The sequence below is a fragment of the Moschus berezovskii genome, chromosome 15, assembly GCF_049115385.1.
Source record: "Moschus berezovskii isolate FMDL1 chromosome 15, NW_MosBer_1.0, whole genome shotgun sequence".
Classification (NCBI taxonomy): Eukaryota; Metazoa; Chordata; class Mammalia; order Artiodactyla; family Moschidae; genus Moschus; species Moschus berezovskii.
The window spans coordinates 11,105,419-11,127,492 of NC_142474.1; the positions used below are offsets into that span (position 1 = coordinate 11,105,419).

At 45.8% G+C, this 22,074-nt stretch overlaps 1 protein-coding gene across 2 annotated transcripts in view; it reads right to left on the minus strand.

Moving 5' to 3' along the window:
* Positions 1 to 22,074, minus strand: part of TOX2 (TOX high mobility group box family member 2) — a 151,868-nt gene that overhangs the window by 73,952 nt on the left and 55,842 nt on the right. For both annotated transcript variants that reach the window (XM_055437585.2, XM_055437588.2), the window contains exon 2: positions 14,532 to 14,597. In XM_055437585.2, the coding sequence (XP_055293560.2) occupies positions 14,532 to 14,597 (66 nt within the window). The remainder of the gene's footprint in view (positions 1 to 14,531; positions 14,598 to 22,074) is intronic.

Consider the following 22,074-nt stretch of genomic DNA (forward strand, 5'->3'; position numbering starts at 1 on the left):
CCAGCGCAGGAAATAGCCCAAAGGAGCACAGAGTGACTTGAAAGGGCTTGAGCTGTTACAGGAAACTTTAAGGTTTCCTTGAGGGGACTTTGATCAGGTCAGGCCACCTCACAATGCAAACAAGGCTTTCACAGGCGCTCCTTCTCCATCTCCCTCTCCAAAGAAAACACTCATTCCTATGGCCTATCTCCCCATCCTTTGCCAGCCAGGCACACCCTCCCCTCCAGGCTGTGTACCCCAGCCCCCTAGGCTCCTGAGAGCCACCATCTTGCTCCATGTCCCTGGGCAGTTGTTCAGACTCTGACACCAAGCAAACAGGTGCATCCACAAGGCCCTGGTGCTGGCCTGGCTTGAGGGTATCTGGGCTGGAGTTCTATTTACCCGAAACACAAGCCTCATCCAACTCATGCCATCCTGGCGCTATGTTAAAAAGAAAAAAATTTCACCAAAAACTGGAGCCACCAAACATTTACCTAGTTCCTTCACTATCTCACCCCTCTACAAGGCACATTCTTACAACAACAAAAACAAAAACCTATTCAGCACTGGCTGAGAAGGTTATCCTAGACCCATTTAATCAGTCCTCTTAACTAATGTACAGCCACTTAACCAGTCTAACTCAACTGAACTACTTAACTAAGCTACACCTGCTTCTAGTTTTTTTAGCCTCCAGGGTAGGTAAGGCTGCTTGCTGCTGCTAAGTAGCTCAGTAGTGTCCAACTCTTTGCTACCCTTTAGACTGTAGCCTGCCAGGTTCCTCTGTCCATGGGATTCTCCAGACAAGAATACTCAAGTGGACTGCCATTTTCCTCCTCCAGGAGATCTTCCCAACCCAGGGATTGAATCCTCGTCTCTTGTGTCTCCTGCACTGCAGGCAGATTCTTTACCTGCTAAGTCATCAGGGAAGTAAGGCCGGTAAATACCCCCATTTTACAGAACCACAAAGTTAAGACAAGAGAGGTTAGGTAATTTGGTCAAGGTCATACAGGGAAACGGAGAAGGCAATGGCAAGCCACTCCAGTACTCTTGCCTGGAAAATTCCATGGACGGAGGAGCCTGGTAGGCTGCAGTCCATGGGGTCTCAAAGAGTCAGACACGACTGAGCATCTTCACTTTCACTTTTCGCTTTCATGCATTGGAGGAGATGGCAACCCACTCCAGTATTCTTGCCTGGAGAATCCCAGGGACGGCGGAGCCTGGTGGGCTGCCGTCTATGGGGTTGCACAGTTGGACACGACTGAAGTGGCTTAGCAGCAGCACACAGGAAGAACAAAACAGAGGGAGGAGTCCCAGGGAGCACAGACCTGCCTCTTACTCTCACCTGACTCCCTGAGTCCCTGGCACTCCACACTTCCCCAGGGGCTGGCAGGATGTGGGATGCCAGGTCTGGCAGGGGCAACCATGCCACACCCAGGCCTTTGTTTCCCATCAGAGTCTGAGGCTTTGACTAAATGAGAGACAGAGACACTGGCTGCCTGGACCGCATGAAGGCTTTTTAATAATAATGAGAGGAGGCTTGGCAAACCAAGCCTGGGGCACCAGACTGGAGCGTGGTCAAATGGAGGGGGTGGTAAGGAGGGGTCACACATCTTCAGCCGACTGGCAATTATCAGGAGGCATCTTCTATTTTTGTGATGGGGGGAGGTATTTATTGGTACATTTTAAAAGCAAGATAGTTCCAATATCATCTTTTCAATTTCAGCCCTTCATATAATTTGACTGGCATTAGATAAAATAACTGACTGGCCTCCTCTTTGCTGATATTTCTGATGCTGTTTTAATCTCCTGTGCCCACCACGTCCTGGGTGGATGACTTTGGCAAGTTGTTTCACCTTGCTGAGAATCAGTTTCTTCACCTGTAAGAGACAGACTCATGCTATTGTACCCCTGCCACGTACTGAGCACTGTAATAAGAACTTTGGGTATAAATGCACCTTATTTACTTTCCCCCTATATCACTTTGACGAACTTCTAAAGACAGTATTGAGGCTCAGAAAAGTTGGTTGACTTATCTATGGTCACCCAGCCATGAGATGTCAAGACTAGAACTTGAGCCCGGCTCAGTCTGTCCTCCCCTGTCATTATTTTATAACTCATCTGACTAACAGCATCTCTTTATGGTTGCCCACGGTGGGCTAAAACCTCATTCAGAGTCACCAGACTCCATCTCAAGGGCCCCTCCAGCCTGGGGGCGACTTTAGCCAGCTGGGGGAAGCCAGTCTCTGGTCAGCTGAAAAGACCACTGTCCCTTCCAGGGTTCAGGCAGGGGGTGGAAGAGGCCAACCCATCTAAAGAGATAACCCTCAGAGACACCCAATCAGCCCCCATTCTCGGATGCAAAAACCAGGGCTGAGAGAGAGCACATAACCACCCACCCAGGGAAAGAGGCTGAAGAGGGACACAGTCAGGCTCCGGACCCTCCAGAAGCCAAGGACCCAGCACCACTGGAAAGGTCCCACATCTGGCCCATTCCAACTTGCTAATCCCTGGGTGAGCTTGCACTGTAACACTGAACAAGGGTGTGCAATCAGGGACTCTCCCATCCTCCCCAGAAAAGACTCAGGCCCTATAGAAGATGCTGAGTTCCAGGTGGCTGGGAGTGGGCAAGGGGTGTTGTTTTCAATAAAACCCTTGAAATTACATTTCCAATGCAATGCTGTTCCCTCCCCCAACCCATAAACTTCCTGCACCATCTTCATTGTTTCCATCCCTTTTAGAGAGAGTGAACCTTTCCTGGGATTCAATTTCTCTCATAATAGTTGGAAGGAAACAAAACTACATGCTGTAAACATTCACTGCATTGTACAAAAAATATCAGGATTATGGGGGAGGCAAACTAAGTGCAGACCAAGGTCCTCCCCAACCCCTGCCCCTCAAGTGTTCGTTTCTCAGTTGTGTTTGACTCTGAGCCTCCATGGACTGTAGCCCACCAGGCTCCTCTGTCCATGGAATTCTCCAGGCAAGAAATATTGGCATGGGTAGCCATTCCCTTCTCCAGGGGATCTTCCCGACCCAGAGATCGAATCCGGGTTTCCTGCATTGCAGGCAGATTCTTTACCATCTGAGCCACCAGGGAAGCCCCAAATTCTGCCCACAAATCCATGCCCTAATGCCTCCCATGCCTGTGCCCTCAACTATTTAAACTTTTAACAGCCAGGAGGCTAGAGCTTGAAAAAAATATATATATATATAGATTAGCTATTGTAGTACATAATTAAGACTGGTGAGGTGTAAGCACCGACTCTTTCTCAGCAGTTTTCTCTCAAAGAAAACAAGAGAGGTTGGTCCATTTTTCCGAGCACATGTGTCGGACACATGAGGGAACGTTCATTGGTTCAGCCTGACATATACTCAATTCTCTCCATATACATAGCATACGTGGTTTTTTTCCCTTTCATGCATTTTCTTCTCCAGCTGCGAAGGGATATTAAATTTCATCAGATTTGAACACAATCTCTAGTCTTGAAACAGTTTCCTTTAAGGCCCCTCATATTTATTCAGAATTCATGAATCATGTTCCGATAACACAACCATAATTATTTTTAAAGTGTGATGTTTGTGGCTTTAATAGGAAATGCTTGCAAAAGGCCTTTTCTCTTTGATTGTTTGTAATCTTAGCAGTAATCGCTGCCATTCCCTTCTCTGCACCACAGCAGGCAGAACACAATTTCATTTTCATATGAATCGGGAGCTCTTCACCCAGGTTTTAATTAAAGCAATAAAAGTCATGTCATCTTTGCCCTTTACAAGGTAGACAGACTCAGGGGCTGGAGTTACTAAGCCTAGACTCTTAGATTTCAATAGCGGCAAGAGGTCGTCTGTCTCCTGGTACATTTGCTGGAAGTACTTTTGTTTGCTTCCAAAAGACCCTCTATGGCTGCAGTGATTTCCTCTGTAAAACGGGAGAGCAACCTTACCTGAGAGATGCAAAGACACCAGCTATGGAGGACACGGAGCCCCCGAGCCTGAGCCCAAGGAAGAGCCTGGTAAATGTTCATTAGCATCACCAGCAGCAGCATTATATAGGGCTGGAAAAAGCCAACAGACCATCTTCCCTCATTACTCACATGAGCCAACTGAGGCTCAGAGAGATACCAGTGCAAGGTGAGGTGAAGAGAGCTGAACCTAAAATCCAGAGTCTCCCGGCTCTCTCCCCACTCCGGACACCCTACACTGCCCCCTGCTGGAAGGAGGCTGAACCTTCAAGGTCACAAGGACAGTGCCCAGGGACTGCAGATCTGACCCTAACCAGCAACCTATCTTCTGGCCTCCAGGTTAGACCATCGACCTAGTGGCGGTCGATGCTTGATCCAGGTGGTAAGAAAAACAGACCAGGCATCCCTGGGGATGGGGTTGACATCCTTCTCTTTGTCCAAGGTCCCAGGCAGACCACTGTCTACCTCCCCTACAAATCCCACCCTACCCTATTCAGCTCCATCAGCATCCAGCGACTCATGCCTCTCCAGCGTGTCCCCTTTCCCCAGCATGCTCCCAGCTTTCAGCTCTGGCTTCCCATCCATCACACCCCGGCACGACCTCGAGTCCCTCCAGCTCAGCCATCATGCTAATGATGCTGGGCCCTCAGCTCCTCACCCCCGGGGAGGCCTGCTCCACTCTGTCAACGCCCTCTCCCCGGACAGGAGAGCCTCCATCAGTGCCCACGACTGCTCACCTTCAAATCACCACCCACGTCCCACTCTGTGATTTAGATGTCCTACTGTCCAGGTCCTCCCCCAGGGGCTCTCGGAGCCCAGGGCGCCCTCTCTTCTCTCCTTTCCAAACTTGGACTTCCAAGTCCTTCACTTCAGTCCCTCTTTTGGGCAATGAAGCTTGGAAGTCCTTCTGGTACACCAGCTTGGAAAATCCTTGCCCTGGCTTCACTCTATTAGTATCCACCCCGACAGCACCTGAACCAAGAACTCAGTCTTCCATAACCCACAACAAATACCACAGACCTTCCCCGCCCTCTCCAACCTCCCGTGCCCTCTCGGCAGGTGACCCACCCACAGGCTCTCTGAGAACAGTGCTTACTGGTACAGGCGCCCTCTGCTCCCAGCCATCCTATCCATAACGCAACACTCCTTTGCTCCTCAGTCCCCCTTCTGCCTAAAAGGCCAGAGCTTCCGCCTCTGGGCAGTGGTGCAACAGTTCCCACGCTTCCACCCTCTCCAAAAACTTAAGCCATCGATTAACTCCTCCCTGTCCTGAGCTCTCAGCATTACCCCTTCTCCTAGAGGCCTTCTATTGAGATCAATTCTAAAGACTCTCTTGTCTTAAAAAGCAACCCCTTTAAGGAGTCCTCATCTCATTTCAGCTATGGCCCTTGCTCTTGTCTTCCTTGCCAGACTTCTCATTCATTGTCTAGACTTATCATTTATGTCCTCACCTCATACTCCCTCCTCCATCCACCCTGGGATGGGTAGGACATCCCCTACACATCAGAGCTGCTCCTTCTGAGGTCCAGGGTGACTTTCTCTTTGCTAAAACCATCAAATGAATCTCAACTCCTTCCCCAACCAACCCCTCAGAAGCATGGACCTTCTGCTGCTTCTTGTTTAAATTTTATTTAACTTTTTGAAGTGATAATAAGTCATCTGAAAACCCCCAAAATGTAAAAAGGTACAGTGAAAACTCTCTTTGTTATCCTTGTCTACCTCCCCAATAACCATAACACACAAGGTACAAAGTCACTTTTACTGGTTTCCATATATTCTTCCCTGGTGGCTCAGGCTGTAAAGAATCGCGTGCAATGCAGGAAACCCAAGTTCATTTTCTGGGTTGGAAAGATCCCCTGGAGAAGGGAATGGCTACCCACTCTTGCCTGGAGAATTCTATGGACAGAGGAGCCTGGTGAGCTACAGTCCACGGGGTTGCAAAGAGTCAAACACAATTGAGTGACTAACACTTTCACTTTCATATATCCTTCCAGAGTTATACAAACACGCAGAAACATACATTCTTACTATACTTTTGGCATAAATGGTAATATACTATACTTAATGTTCATTGCTTTCCCTCAATAAGTAATGTGTCTAAAAAAATTATATCACTTCTGTTTCCTCATTCTATCTGTACAACCACACAGCATTCCATTTGGTAGAGGTACATAATATCTGCAACTAGTCCCGTATTACTACACTTTTGATTTTTTTCCAATTTTTTGCCATTTTAAACAGTACCAAAATGAATAAGCTTGAATATATCATTTCTCATGTATGTAGATATATCTGTAGGATATATTTCCAAAAAGTGAATTACTAGGCTAAAGGTTGACTCATTTTTAATTTTGATAGATGCTGCCAATTTGCCTTCCATAAGGGTTATACCAATTTACTCTCCTTTCAATGATGTATAAAAGTCCCTCTTTCCCACCATGGGCTCCAGCAGAGTTTGTTATCAAATCTCTGGATTTTTGCCAATCTAATAGGTGAAAATGTTAGTTTTGTTTCTCTCATGAACTATTTTTAGCATTTTTCATATATTTAATATCCATCTATATTTATTTATCTGTAAACTATTGAGCATCAGGTTTTGAATTGATTTCTAGGAACTCTTTATATATGAAGGAAATCAGTCCTTCCACTATATCATAAGTTGAAAACATTCTTGCCCAACTTCTTGTTTGTCTTTGACTTGACTTATGGTGTTTTGGCCATGCTACAGTTGTGATTCATTTTAATTTACAGTCAACCTTTTAACGCCTTTTCTTTTAAGACTGAGTCATGGAAACACCTTTCCTACTCTAAAGTTGTAAAGACTTTTTTCTAGTGCCTTTATGGTTTCCTTGAGTACATTTAAAATTTTGATTTATTTAAAGTTTATCCTTTGATAGGGAAGTGGCTAGGCCCAACAGCACCCTTCCCCAGATCTCCTCCTTCCTTCTTGGAACCCTGCACTTGGCTTCTAAGACTCCATGGTCTTCTCCTTCTCCAGTGACTGACTTTCAACCTATCCCACAGTTGTCTTCTCCTCTATTTTGCTTTCAAATGTTAGAGCTCAACACTTTAAGAATCATTTGCCCTCTAGTCTTCTCACACCTCTCTTTCTCTGTAAATTTCATACTCTCAAGGTTTAACACCATGGGCTAAGGACTTCCAAATTCATTTCCACTGTGAGCTTCAGACTTATATAATCATCTACCTACTTGGATATCTTTACTTGGATGGACATCTCCAATGTAATACATCCAATTCTGGCCTTATCAAACCTGCATCTCCCCAGACAATTTCCAGCTTAGAAAACTGTGCCATTGTGCCGGAAAACAGACTCATCACAGATGCCTAAGAGTCATCCTTTACTCCTCTCTCTCTCTCTCTCTCTCTCCCTCTGCTTTCATCATCATCAAGACCCACCGACTTTATTTCCAAAACACATTTCAGATCCATCCACTTCTTCCCATCTCCTCTGCCTCTACACAATCTAGAACAATACATCATCCTTCACTTCGACTATTACCACATCCTCCCATTTGGTATTCCTGTATCCAATCTTGCCATTGAGAATTTTTAAGCCCTCTGCAAATCTGATCACATCATTCAATCTCAGTCTCTCTCTCTCACTAACAAAGTCTAGTAACTTGCTTTGACTATTAAAAATATGCTGGAAGTAGTCATGTGCCAGTTTTCTCTGTCTCTAACACATACATACAAACATATACACAAGCTCTTTCAATCATTCTTAAAACAAAGTCTGAAATATTCAGCAGAACTGCTGTTTATAGATAGCCAATATGCACATTAAAAAAGATGTCAGTATCTCTAGTAAAGAAATACAAATCAAAACTACCGTGAGGTATCACCTCACACTGGTCAGAACGGCTATCATCAAAACATCTACAAATAATAAGTGCTGGAGAGGGTGTGGAGAAAAAAGGAATGCTCTTATACTACTGGTAGGAATGTAAATTTGCCCAGCTGCTACAGAAAACAGTATGGAGGTTCCTTAAAAAAACTAAAATAGAATTGCCATGTGATCCAGCAATCCCACTTCTGGGTATATATTCGGAGAAAACTCTAATTTGAAAAGATACACACACCCCAATGTTCACAGCAGCACTATTCACAATAGCCAAGAAGCAACCTACATGTCCATCGACAGACGAATGGATAAAGAAGATGTGGCATATATGTACTCAGCCATAAAAAAGAATGAAATAATGCCATTTGCACTAACATGGATGGACCTAGAGATTATCATACTAAGTAAGTCAGAAAGAGAAAGACAAATACTGTATGCTATCATTCATACTTGGAATCTAAACTATGATACAAATGAACTTACTTACAAAACAGAAACAGACTCATGGACACGGTTACAAAAGTGGAACTGCGGTGAGGGAGGGATCAATTAGGAGTCTGGGATTAGCAGATACAAACTAGGATATATAAAATAAACAACAAGGACATACTGTACAGCACAGGGAACTATATTCAACAGGCAGTAATAAACCATAATGGAAAAGAATATGAAACAACATATATGTACATATATAGCTGAACCACTTTGCTGTACACTGAAAAGTAAGACAACATTATAAATCAACTATGCTTCAATCAAAAAGTGGTGTTTACAGGCATGAGACTGGAAAACTCTACCCACAGCCAGGGAGACTGTAATGAGGAGGTGATATTTGCAATGGCCCTGAAAGAACAAACAGGTATTTGATGGGTGAGAGTGGCCAGGGGATTCCCATCAGAGGAAACACTGCACACAGGCACAGAGCCGTAAATGAGCACAAGAAGTGACCAGAGGCTCACCTCCTGTGACCAAAGCATTATCTACGGTAATAAAAACAATAAAAAGAAGACACAGCTAGGTTTTTTTTGAACACTGGTACTTAACATACTCTCTTAGGTTAGGTTCTCTTGAAGTGGAGCTGAGATGGGGATTCCCATGAGAGCAACTTACTGAGAAGTGACTCTAGCAAAGGGGAGGGAGGGAAGCAGGACAGGGCAGAGAGGATGGAGCTGAGGCAGGATGCCGTCTCAGCTGGAGCTGGCTAGAACTCCATGGGGAGTGGCCCAGTTGATCCCCTCTAGGGACAAGGGCATGGCCTTCCAGAACATCTTCCACTCCCCTTCCTGATTCATGGTCCCTGCTTGGCAGAGAATTCTCTAGGGAAGGGGCAGCTGTGAACAGGTAAAAGCCAACACTCAAAACACCTGGGAAAGGTATGTCATGGGCAGGTGAAGGGAATCCGCGGGGGAGGTACCAGTAGAATCCACATCATACAACTCATTTAGTTCTCAAAACATCTTAGGACAGAGGTCCCCAACCTGATGATCTGAGGTGGAGTTGATGTAATCATAAGAATAAAGTGCATAATAAATGTAATGTTCTTGAATCATCTCAAACCCCACTGCCCCCAATACCACCACCACCACACTATCTGTGAAAAAATTGTCTTTCAGGAAACTGGTGCCCAAACCAATGGGAATTGCGCCTTAGGAGGCAGGCATTATTTCTTCCACTGGACAGAAAGCTGACATAAATTAATAAGGGCATTTGGCTGGTATATGGGAAATCTGGAATTTTTGGTAATCTGGAAATCTGGTATATGGAAATCTGAATCCAGGTCTGCTAAGACCCTAATCCAGTTCTTTTCCTCCTCACTTTCATCCCAGGAAGGGGGCAACTCTTTCTGGGTCACTTGACCAGGAACGATCAATCCCTGTTAACTCTTCAATGGGGTATCCTCTCAGGATGGGGAAGAGCTGATCTCTACCAGGCTCGCCACCCCTAGAAGCTACTGATGGGCCAGAAATTATGTCTGACTACTGCATCTCAGACTCAGACCACCCAGGAAAATCTGGTAGCAAAGAAACTCAAGGTCCTCAAGGGAGGGAGGAAAAGGGATAATATATGGAAACAAGGCTATTATGCAGGAATTTTGTAGACTTGCAAAAAAGCAAACAATGAAGCATGCATTTATAAAAGAAACTTCAAGCCTATGAGAACCAGTTTGAAAGGTTTTACGAGGGGACACAGTTGGCTAATATACATCCTGCAGGAACCTCTGTCTCAGCTACAAAGATAAGGAATACCATGTTTCAGGAGAAGGTTACCTTAAAGAGCAAGGTTTTTAACATGATGAAATTGGACTTTCTGGAAGGAAACGTCTTCCAGAAATGGCTTCCTGCATACACGTAGAGCTTTTGCATATAATACGTGCCCAGTAAACATTTGGTAAATAGATGACGCTTGTATTTAACTGTACTTATAAAATACAGTTGTATTTATAATAATACAATGTAAATACAATTTATTTTATGCATATAAATACAATTACTATAACATATTTATAAAATGCATTTCATGCCATTTCGAGCGTTTATCCTCTGAATCCTCCATTAGCTACGAGGCCTTTGTTTGCCCACATGTTTATGTCCATCCCTTGATAACCGGGACGATACAATTCCTACAGTTGATAAGACCACACACCATAACTGGTTCTCATGTACAAATGTGCATGTGTGGGTTCAAGCAAGCATTCCAGGGAAAAGACTGGAAGGAAAGACACAGAACTTTTGCCATTAAGAATTAGAGGCCTTGTCCTATTCAATAGATGTCCTTCATCTATTCAACAGATGAGTAGATAAAGAAGATGTGGTGTGTATATATGTGTCTATATATATGCACATATATATATATATATAATGAATACTATGTGGTGATAAAAAGAATGAAACATTGCCACTTGCAGTGTCATGGATGGACCTAGAGAATATCACTCTATAGTGAAGTAAGCCAGATAAAGACAAATATCTTATGATACACTTATATGTGTAATCTAAAAAAATGACACAGATGAACTTATTCATAAAACAGAAAAAGACTCACAGACATAGAAAACACATTGAAGGTTACCAAAGGGGAAAAGGGAATGATGGATAAATTAGGAGTTTGGGATTAGCAGATACACACTACTATATATAAAATAGATGAACAACAAGGACCTACCGTATAATACAGGGAACTATATTCAATAGCTAGTAATAACTTATCATGGAAAATAATCTGAAAAAGAATATATATACATATATGTGTGTACGTGTATGCATAAAATAACCAAATCACTTTTCTATACACCTGAAACTAACACAACAATGTAAATAAACTATATTTCAATAAACAAAAAGAACTAGAGGTCAGTGAAACCCTACCAAATCACTGAAGCTGCAGGTCTTATTTTTATTTTTAAGTAAAATTAGCATGGACTACATCCCACATGTTTCCCATATGTGATTGTTTGTTAAAAGACTGTATTACTTTGCAGTGCTTCCCATCAACAGAGGTTATTTCTTCATCCCTTGACTCTAGACTGACCTTGTGACTTGCTTTGATCAACAGCATGTGCTAGAAGTAGTCATATGCCAGACCTCAAGAGGTCATGCAGCTTTGGCTCTTGCTGCTCTGGGAACCCTTCTCCCACCATGTAAACAAATTCGGTCTAGCCTGCTGGAGCAGGAGAGACCATCTGAAGTAGAAGGGAGTCCCCCATAACAATTAGCCAACAGCCTACCTGGCAGCTGACTGTTGCACTTAAATGATCCTAGCCATGACCAGAAGAGCCACCCAGCTGAACTCAACCAAACTTCCAAGCCATGGAATCATGAATTAGATGAATATTTGTTGTTTTAAGCCACTAAATTTGGGGGGGTGGGGTGTGCAAGTTATGTAGTAAAAGTTAACTGATACACTTTAAGAAATCTAGACTATAATTGCTAAGTCTGCTCACGTCAAGGTTGGCTCACGCCACCATATGGACTCTGGGAATCCTGATATCTCCTTTATAAAATTCTAAGTTAGGGAGACTCTCTGAGCAGCAGTGTATGAGACCAGGAAGGACCCTTAGGGAGTCCAACCACATTGTTCCATTGTTAAGGAATGCATTCATTACATAAATGTTTCCTGAATGCCTCCTTTGTGCCAGGCAGTATGGCCCAATAGGAAGGCACAACAAAGGATAATAGAGACCAGATCCTTCCCTCAGGGAGGTCACAGTCTAGGGTAGAAATCAGATGTCAACCAAGTCATTACGCAAATAAGCAAAAACCACAGTGACAAACGCTGTGAACTAAAAGGATGTGGTACCACGAGACAGAATTATGGAGAAGGGACCTTCTTGGATTTGGGGCTCACAAACAGCTCTGTAAGGAAGTGACATTTAGGCCAAAGCAAGTTGACGATAGCCTTGAGGTGGGAGCAGAGCTCTCTACAAACACAGTAAGGTAACTCGAGCTTTGAGTCCCAGCTGTACAGATTCAAATTCCATCTCTACCGCTCCCTGGCTGAGTCAATCAACATCCTAGAACCTCAGTTGCCTGATCTATGAAATGGGATTAATGATAACATCTTACTTTTTCATGACATTTCTCAAAGCTGCCGTGAAAGCCAGTTGAAATAACCACATTTGTCCTGCAGTTCCCCTTTGAGGGACTGTGCCCCTCTGCCCAAGCCTAGAGCAGACCCAGAGCTCCTGAGTCTCACTTGCCCTTTTCGGTGGAAGTGCAGTACCAACCCTCTCCATTAGGGACGGAGCCAGAGCAGACTCCAGCATAGCACAGTTCTGAGTCAGGATGTTAACAAAATGCAATGCAAAGCTGAAGCTCCAATACTTTGGTCACCTGATGTGAAGAACTGAACATTGGAAAAGACCCTGATGCTGGGAAAGATTGAAGGTGGAAGGAGAAGGGGACAACAGAGGATGAGATGGTTGGATGGCATCACCGACTCAACGGACAGGAGTTTGAGTAAGCTCCAGGAGATGGTGAAGGACAGGGAAGCCTGGTGTGCTGTAGTCCATGGGGTTGCAAAGAGTCAGATACGACTGAGCAACAATAAATCGAAACACTGTGAAAGGACTCAGATAAGAGGTTCAGGAGTAAGCTCTGGTTTTTGAACCAACCACATTTCCAAGTGGCTTATGGACAATTACATGACTTCTGCGATTTCTTCCAAAATGGGCATTTCCAGGACTGGAGTCTTACCCAGCAGTTCTTGCAGCTTGTCAGTGCAATATAAAGGCAGTTTTTCAGCAGCCCCTCTGGGGCTCACATGGTCGCAGACCAGAGAAGGGGCTGGCATGTGGGCCCACAGGCTCCTTGCCGCAGGGGCGGGGGGCGGGGTGGTCGGGGCAGGGGTAGGCGCCAGCGCCCTGTAACAGAGTTTCCAGCCACAATGAGACGGGGTCTCTTTCCTTATCAGCAGTGTTCCCCAAGAGCCACAAGCCCATGTCCTTCTCATCTGTGTCCCCAGTAGGACCTCTCACATAGCAGGACACATAAATATTTGTGAATTAATAGGCTTCGGTTTCCCAGCTGGAAACTGTGATCCCAGACACCCAACTGCCATGACTGCCAGGATTACACAGCCAGAGAGGGCACAGCAGCTCCAGGGACAGGCTTGTCTCCCAGATCCCTCAAGTTTGTCAACGGCTACGAAACCCCTTTGCCCTCCATCCAGCACCCTGAGCTGCTGCCACCCAGGAGGCAGCACTGGGGAGCATCTTCCAGGATCTTTGCAGGACCCTCCTTGGGGTACCAGACTTCAGTGAGGACCCTCTGTGGCATCTGAGTTTAGAGTGAAGATGCTCCTGGCTGAGAGAGACCTTAATTTTCAGAGACCAGGATGATAATGGAAAATCTGTCCAACTAGTGTCTGGGACTCACAGCGGGCTGGATTGGGGCCAGGGCTGGTCTTCCCTGGGATGACTCAGCTCCCGTCCCCACCAAGAAAAGCTGCACAGGAAGCCTCCACTCTCTTCCCTTTCCTCCACGTCCACAACCCTCCCCAGAGCATGAGACAACTCCAGGTGGGCAGGAGAACCCTGAAAGCTGATGCATGGGTGTGAGTGCCTCCACACCAGCGCCTGTCCCCATGGGTGCTGTGTGGTAGTAAGAGGCAGGGCCACCAGGGACGTGTGACATGTGTATTTGTTGCTGCTGAAAATCTCCCCTCTGCGCATGGAGAGCACAGCTAACACATTTTGAGTTTTATCAAGTTTTCAAAGATGCCAAGAGTAGCCAGGTAGTTGATTTACAGGAAACACTATAGTCCCAGTTTGTCCATTTGAAGGAAAACTCAATCGACATTGCTTTCTAAAAAAATCAGAAGTTTATAGGCTTGGTTCAAAAAAGCTTATAAAGGCTTTTTTTTTTCTTGTTAAACAATTATCGTCTAATTTGGAAAGTCACCAGTAGAAGAACAATGACATCTACGATTTAGACAGGCCTCTTAACAACTACATGTTTTGTTTTTCTAATTTTTTTTTTATTTTTTGCTGCACGCAAAGCATCTGGGATCTCAGCTCTTCAGCTGGGGACTGAACCCATGCCCCCTGCATTGGAAGTACAGAGTCTTAACCACTGGACTACCAGGGAAGTCCCTAACAATTAGATGTCACAATCAATTGATATTCTTGATCATTCTGAGAGAGGACAGTGGTGGGCTACGCCTCCAGCTCTGCACCCCTGCCACCCCACCCTGGGAGCAGCTCAGCTCCAGCAGCCCAAGGGAGGCTGGGCACCCACCTGGCTGGTTGATAGGAGCTCTGGGTTTCCGTCACTCATCCCCACGTAGGCACTCTCACCATCAAACTGGAACAGAGAAACAGAGAGGCAGCTCTGATGAAAATGTTCTCTGGAAGGGCCCAGGAGAAGCCCAAGGAGGTCAGGGGACTATAGTACTAAGGGGAAAAGACTGGTGCTTGGAGAAGCAAAGATTGAACCCAAGATGCCCAGTCCCCATTTCAGCAGAGCTCCCTCTAGGGTAGAAGGAGGAGTCCTTATTCCATGACCTCCATGGCTTGGGTTCATCACGTTCAGGATACAGAAAGGAATACCTTTCTGCCCTTTACACCATGTCCATAGATGTGACAGACTGCTTTGTCAGATACTGAGCTCCCCATCTCTGGAAGTATGCAAATATTTCTCCTGGCCAAAGTGACATCAGGCTCTCAGCTAGAGCTGGAATTCCACATGCTGGAGGGAGGCCAAGATCTCCAGAGCCCTGGGATGAGGACAGCCTGCCCCCGACCCATCCTCCAGGTATGACCATCCCAAGGGGCTCTGTCCCCTTACCCTGCCCTCCAGGCCACCCCGACCACGGGCCCTGAGGACTGTGGTAGAAACCAGGTACGGGAACTACAACCCTGTGTTTTGAGAAGCTGCCAAGGCTGGATTTGGGAAAATCCGTCTGCAAGAGGGAGCAGGCGGAGCTGGAGAAGCGGGGGCTCTGGAGCCGCTGGCTCCCCTTTCTCAAGATGTGTGATCTTGAGCTGGAGACTAAACTCCGAAGGAGCATCATCTGTAAAAAGGGCGTTATAGCAGTAGACCTCTCTCCAGGGGATGCTGCGCCGGAAAGTGCAAAGCACTTGGCTCCATTCCAGTTCCCTTCACTTGAGACAAGTGTCTGGGATCGGGTTCTCTAGAAGCAGAGTCTGAGACAAGGATTCAAAGGCATGTGATCTTTGAGAAGTGCGCTTTAGGAATAATCTGTGAGGGAGGGAGCGATCAGGATAGGGTACGGGAAGGAGCTAAGCAAGGAGGGGGCCCCAGTGGGAGGCTTGCGGTAGCCTTATCCCACCACAAGCTTGCTCCAGGGCACTGATGGTACCACAGAGTTGTTCCTGCATGAAGTAAGGGGCGGGGCTTCTGTAGCCCATATACGTCAGTCATTGGCCACAGCTTAAGGGACTAAAGGGAGTCATGATCTGAGAATGGTGGCCCCCATTTGGCCAAGGACGTTTCTCCAGAGAATTGTGCCAGCTGTGAGCCATTTCAGCCTGTCCTCATCCCTGCTGGCTCAGACGGTAAAGAATCTGTCTGCAATGCAGGAGACCAGGGTTCGAACCCCGGGTCGGGAAGATCCCTTGGAGAAGGGAAAGGCAACCCACTCCAGTATTCTTGTCTGGAGAATTCCATGGGCAGAGGAGCTTGGTGGGCTACAGTCCATGGGGTCACAAAGAGTCAGACACAACTGAGAAAACTAATACTTTCACAGCAGATGGGGGACAATATTGTCCAACTGTGCTGGACAATAAAGGGATCTGGGTGGGGTAGCAACACCAGCTGTCCATTTTATTATAATTGAAAAGAATTTTTTATTAGATTATATTCACATGATTTAAAATTCCCAAAGTACACAAAGAGCAACAGAATGAAAAGTCGCCTGCCCCTACCTCCCAGGCATCCACTGCCCCTCTCCAGATACAGTCACTGCATCTACCAGCTTTCCATACATCCTTTCAGAGAGAGTCCCTGTATATATATTAGAGCCACTTCTTTTCTATAAATGACAATGCTCTATACACACCATTTCGCACCTTATATTTCCGCTAGCAACACATCCTGGAAAGTGTTTTATATCAGACCATAATTTTGTCTTCTTGTATGCCCTAGCACGGCTGTAACATATATATTGAACTACTTGAGCACACGGGCAATTGAGTTGTTTCCAGGTTTGTGCTATTCTCACATTGTTCTGGTGAATATTTTTGTACATCCATCATTTTGCATGGGTGTGAGTCTATCTGTAGGATTAGTCCGAATAATTGCTGCATCCAGTTGTGGGTGCATCTGTAATTCGGATAGACATCACCAAATGGTCCGTATGGAGGTTGGAAAGCCCACATTCCTGCAATCATCAGTTCATCTAGACCCTCTTTCCTCAGAGAGGTTTTCATAACAAACTGGCTCAGACACCAGCCTCCGACCTCAATGGGCTCCGAAGCCCAGCACGCCCGACTCCCCTCGCCCTGCTCACCCTTGTTCATTGTGCCATCGCCCCTGCACCTTCTAGTTTTCGATGTAATTTACTTATTTACCACACTCATTGCTCACAGTTGGATTTCCCCTATGAAAATGAAGGGCCTTTGAGGCCAAGGGGTCTTATCTTTCTGTACGCTGATGATGCCTCCCAAATATCTAGACTAGCACCTGACATGGAATCAGTTCAGTTCAGTTCAGTTCAGTCGCTCAGTCGTGTCCAACTCTCCGCGACCCCATGAATCACAGCACGCCAGGCCTCCCAATAAATACTCAATAAATGCTTGTTGAATGAATGAATGAAGCAACCACGACATCACTTGCGTTGTCTTTTACCAGGCCAATCTTTTCATCAGGGCAGTGGCATGAGGATTTATACCCAAGTGCCTTCCCAACACAGGGATGGACAGTCCTTCAGTGACTGCTGGATTCACAAAAGAAAAGGCTGTGCCATGCCTAGAGTCTGGGCATGACCCCAGTGCAGCGCTTCATTCATCATACGGAGTTCAGGCTTCAAGTCTCTGCTCAGAAACCACCTCCTCCAAGAGGCTGGACGTCATTGCTTTCGTTTCCTTCAGCTGTCCCTCTAACAACCTAGATTGTCTCTACATCTGTTCTCTGCCCAGCGTGGAGCAGTGTGAAGGCTGGAACTGTGTGCTGATGGTTTCCCAAGCCCCCAGCACCCAACAAGACTGGTATCAAGGATAGGACTATGACTTGGGCAGAATAGAGAGTTCTCATCAAAAGCTCCTAGGTTCTATCTGATAGGTCACCATGGCCCTATATTTACTCTTTGATAAAAATTAGACCTTTCTAAAAATCACACATAATTGATAAGTATTTTCTAAAAGAAAGAGGGCTTCCATTGTGACTCAGCTGGTAAAGAATCCCCTTGCAATGCCAGAGACCTGGATTCGATCCCTGGGTTGGGAAAAATCCCCTGGAGAAGGGAAAGGCTACCCACTCCAGTATTCTGGCCTAGAGAATTCCATGGACTTAGTATAGTCCATGGGGTCAGGGAAGTGGAGGGGGACAAAAATTTTTAAATAATTAAATAATAATGAAATATCTTTTAAAAAAATGGGACACAACTGGCCTTCTCATACATCACTTTGGAAGACAGTTTGGCTGCATCTTAAGGAGTTAAACACACACAGTACAATCCAGCTATTCCACTCCTAGGTATTTGCTCAAGAAAAGTGAAAGCTTATGTTTCTCCAAAGGCTTGATCATGGATGTTCACAGCAACTTTGTGCAACTTTATTTGTAATAACCATAAGCCAAATATGTAAATAACCCAAATGTCTTCTGTCAGCTGGAGAATGGATAAACAAATTGTGGTGTAGCCACACAATAGATGCTACTCAAGCAAACAAAAGAACAAACCACTGACTTATGAAACAACATGGATGGATCTGAATATCATTACACTGAGTAAAAGAAGACAAGAGCTAAAAAAAAAAAAAAAGAATATATGATCCCATTTATTGTAGGACCTCATTTGTATAAAAAAAAAAGAAAAAAAATTTATTTATTTTTAGTTCGGTTCAGTTCAGTTGCTCAGGTGTGTCTGACTCTTTGTGACCCCATGGACTGCAGCACGCCAGGCCTCCCTGTCCATCACCAACTCCTGGAGTTTACGCAAACTCATGTCCATTGAGTCAGTGATGCCATCCAACCACTTCATCCGCTGTCGTCTCCTTCTCCTCCCGTCTTCAATTTTTCCCAGCATCAGGGTCTTTTCAAATGAGTCAGTTCTTCGCATCAGGTGGCCAAAGTATTGGAGTTTCAGCTTCAGCATCAGTCCTTCCAATGAATATTCAGGACGGATTGCCTTTAGAATGGACTGGCTGGATCTCCTTGCAGTCCAAGGGACCCTCAAGAGTTTTCTCCAACACCACAGTTCAAAAGCATCAATTCTTTGGTGCTCAGCTTTCTTTATAGTCCAACTCTCACATCCATACACTACTGGAAAAACCACAGCCTTGACTAGACGGACCTTTGTTGGCAAAGTAATATCTCTGCTTTTTAATATGCTGTCTAGGTTGGTCATAACTTTTCTCCCAAGAGGTAAGCATCTTCTAATTTCATGGCTGCAGTCACCATCTGCAGGGATTTCGGAGCCCCCAAAAATAAAGTCTGTCACTGTTTCCACTGTTTCCCCATCTCCATGAAGAGATGGGACTGGATGCCATGATCTTAGTTCTCTGAATGTTGAGCTTTAAGCCAACTTTTTCACTCTCCTCTTTCACTTTCATTAAGAGGCTCTTTAGTTCCTCTTCACTTTCGGCCATAAGGGTAGTGTCATCTGCATATCTGAGGTTATTGATATTTCTCCCGGCAATCTTGATTCCAGCTTGTGCTTCATCCAGCCCAGTGTTTCTCATGAGGTACTCTACATATAAGTTAAATAAGCAAGGTGACAATATACAGCCTTGACATACTCCTTTTTCTATTTGGAACCAGTCTGTTGTTCCATGTCCAGTTCTAACTGTTGCTTCCTGAACTGTATACAGATTTATTAAGAGGCAGGTCAAGTGGTCTTGTATTCCCAGTTCTTTCAGAACTTTCCACAGTTTGTGGTGACCCACACATTTAAAGGCTTTAGCATAGTCAATAAAGCAGAAATAGATGTTTTTCTGGAACTCTCTTGCTTTTTCGATGATCCAGGGGATGTTGGCAATTTGATCTCTGATTCCTCTGCCTTTTCTAAAACCAGCTTGAACATCTGGAAGTTCATGGTTCACGTATTGTTGAAGCCTGGCTTGGAGAATTTGCTAGCATGTGAGATGAGTGCAATTGTGCAGTAGTTTGAGCATTCTTTGGCATTGCCTTTCTTTGGGATATTTTTGGTTGGGTGGGTATTTGTTGCTGGGCTTTCTCTAGTTGCAGGGCATGGGCTTCTCATTGCAGTGGTTTCTCTTGTCGCAGAGCATGGGCTCCAGGCAAGTGGGTTTCAATAGTTGTGGCACATAGGCCCCAGAATGCAGGCTCAGTAGGTGCAGTGCACGGGCTTCGTCAACCCACGGCCTGTGGAATCTTCCCAGACCAGGGACTAAACCCTTGCTCCCTGTATTGGCAACTGTACACTAAGCCACTAGGGAAGTCTGAGGGGACTAAATTTAACAAGGTATTTGAAACATTCTATACAGCAATAGTCATCAAACAGTACAGTGTATGTTAAAGATACAGGACATATCTTTTAATGTAGGTTAAAAGATATGCCCCCAAACTCTGCGTAATATCCCATTTATTAACTCCTGGCTAGAACAGAGCCACCCTGGTCTGCTCTCTCTCCCCACCCCAACCCTGCTCCCCAACATGCAGAGCAGGCAATGAACAAATACTTGGTGAGTGAATGAATATACTTGGCACCGAGCAAAATGCTTTCCATAAAAGAACTCATTGAACTTTTTCAACAACCAACATTTTGGGCTTCCCTCGTGGCTCAGTGGTAAAGAATCTGCCTGCCAATGCAGGAGACTCGGGTTTGATCCCTGGGTGGGGAAGATCCCCTGGAGAAGGAAATGGCAACTCACTCCAGCATTCTTGCCTGGAGAATCCCATGGACAGAGGAGCCTGGTAGGCTACAGTCCACGGAGTTGCAAAGAGTTGGACACGACTGAGCGACTAAAACAACAGCAACCGATGTTTCAAACCACAGAAATAAGCTGAGAAGATAAACAGTTGTCCAAGATCACACAGTTAGGGAGACGCTGCACAGCAGTGGTCTGTTTGCTTCTTGGGCTTGGTCTCTCCCACGAGCGTGTAAGCTCCTTGGCAGCAGGAATCACGGCCTGGCTGCAGCCCCCCTCCCCAGACATAACCAATCATTCATCAGGGCCTGGCACATAATAGGGATTTGATGAGTATGTGTTTGTGGTTCATGCAGGGAGGACCTACCCGCAGTGAGCAGTGGGGAACGGCACTGGGGAGAGCAGCAGGGATCCTGGATTTTGAGGTGTGTGTGCCAGGGGTTGGGCAGGGGATTCCCACGAGGTCATCAGAGTCCCCTCAAGTGGGCTTATTCACTTGCCCTTTATTCAAACAAGAAAGAGCAGCCATGTGGCAGATTAAAGCTTGCTTCCTGCTTCAAGGAAAATCTGAGAATTTGGCAGAAGTTCCCAAGGCAGGGCTGGGTCAGCCTCTGCTGGGTTCCCCGCTGGGTGCTTTGCACGGTGCCCTGGAGCACAGGATTCGGGACCAGCTACTGAGCAGCTGTGAAGAGAGGGCCCCAAGTTGGTGGTTTGGGGGCTCTGTTCTCTGCCCGCCTCTGTCCAGTGTTCCACCACCTCTGAGCCCTTGTAGGGGAAAGGAAGGAGGGGAGGGGCCCCTGAAACCTCCCGGGCTTCCCTGGCTTGGCTCCCAGGGTGAAGGGGAGAAGTCACAAAGCCTGGACATTGCAGAGCCACCTCCTCCTCCACATGCACAGAAAAGCTCCAAAGCTCCCGCATGGACACCCAGCATATAGTGGTGACGCTGCGGGAGTTCATGGACACACAGGTACGTGATGCACGCAGTGTGCCCAAGCAAGGCGACAACGTATGCAACACAAACTGGCGGGGACCCACCTCACACAACAGAGTGTTCAAAACAGCACTCAGTTACACACGTAACCCAAGCATGGGTAACACCAGCCTCACAGGCAAAGGTGTCCAGGGCACAAGCACGAGTGCACACAGCACAGACCCTTAACGTGACCGGCACACACACCTCGAGTCTGCACACAGGGAAGGGAGGCGATGCCCAGACGTGAATAAATACACCATCCATCTGCGACTGAAATACGTGTGTGACTCACAGAAACGTGCGCACAAACAGATGACAGGAGCGTGGCGACACACAGACACCCAGGAACTTAAATCCTGTGCATGTTTCAGCTTCTCAGTCCCTCAGTCAAAAATCTTTTTTCACATCACACAACCTTCTGCACACTTTAAAACATGACAAAAAAAAAAAATGTGCGTCGGGGGGAGGGGGGGACAAGAGCCTAAGAATTTCCATGAAACGCCAGGAGAACATCTCTTACCACTGACTGGAATAGATTAATTTTCCCCATTTCATATTCTAATTATAATTCCTCTTCCCATCGCCATCTTCAGTCGTCATTACAGCTGGAAGATTGTTCTGCAAAAGCCAGCCCTTCATCTTCTCTTCCCAAGAGTTTTGTCATGGAAATGAGTTTGGGAATCTGAAAGAATCCACATTTTTGCAAACAGCAAATGTGTCAGGATAACCCTTTCATGACGGCCACCAAGAAGAGGCTTCTGAAGGGTCTGGCTCTCCTCAAAACGTGTGGTCCCCTTGG